The 970-nt window shown below is 45.7% G+C and overlaps 1 protein-coding gene across 1 annotated transcript; it reads right to left on the bottom strand.

Moving 5' to 3' along the window:
• Positions 1–514: 514 nt before the first annotated feature.
• On the bottom strand, positions 515–949 carry LOC112455300 (uncharacterized protein K02A2.6-like). Its single transcript, XM_025017117.1, has one exon. The coding sequence runs from the start codon at positions 947–949 to the stop codon at positions 515–517; it is 435 nt and encodes a 144-aa protein (XP_024872885.1).
• Positions 950–970: the final 21 nt, after the last annotated feature.

The raw sequence follows: 970 nt of genomic DNA on the forward strand, positions 1-970 counted from the left end.
GTCCAAATCCGAATTGAAGTCGGTGTACATCCAAGTGTCGTCCTCTGCTAGGCCTTGCGCAGGAGTGTTAGTTCCACCCCTCCAGATGTGGTTTATGTGTCTTTCAACGTCTTTATCATTGTCGAGACGTATGACACAACGTACATCGGATAAGACTTTAAGGAAGTTGCCTTGCTCACGTTTATCGTTCCGGGTGAGCACTATGACACGATCTCCAACTGATAAACGTCGTTGGCGGGAGCCATGGTGCTTCGTAAACTGATTTTTCATATTTGTTTGAGTCATTTTGTTACGAGATCAGGTGAGACGTCTTCTTCTTCCTCGAGTTTGGGAAATAGTTTTGAGAAAGGTGAGTTGATTTGGCGTCCAAAGAATAACTCTGCAGGTGACTTTCCTCCTGGTGCTGACGCACAAGGTATAGCAGTAACTGTGGAAGAATTCGTACAGTGTTTTTTTTCCAATTAGATGGGTCTTTAGCTATGGCTCTCTTTACTGTGTCGACTGTTCTCTCAGCTTATCCATTTGATTGGGGATGGTTGACCGGTGATAATAAATGAGTGATCTGTAGGTTCTTGCAGAGGTCAGCGAACAGTCCTAAAGTGAATTGGGTGCCATGGTCGCTGATTAGAACTTCTGGCGGTCCATACCTGGAGAAAACTTCATGGCACAACTCCACAGTGCGACTTGCCCGCGAAATTGTGGGCGTGATGGCTAAATCGAAAAATTTTGAATATGCGTCTACGAAAATAAGGATGTACTGGCCGTCGATAGGACTAGCATAATCAATGTGCATACGTTCTAGTGGTCTTTTCGGGATAGGCCACGGATTGAGGAGTACCTTTATCGGCAATTTTTGAGTCAGAGCACATGCATCGCACTGGCGAACAAGATGTTCGATGTCATCAGAGATTCTCGGCCAGTAAACGTATTCCCTGGCGAGTTGTTTCATCCTTCTGACGCCAGGATGACC

Source organism: Temnothorax curvispinosus, unplaced genomic scaffold, assembly GCF_003070985.1.
Source record: "Temnothorax curvispinosus isolate PA1 unplaced genomic scaffold, ASM307098v1 QBEX01006000.1, whole genome shotgun sequence".
Taxonomy (NCBI): domain Eukaryota; kingdom Metazoa; phylum Arthropoda; class Insecta; order Hymenoptera; family Formicidae; genus Temnothorax; species Temnothorax curvispinosus.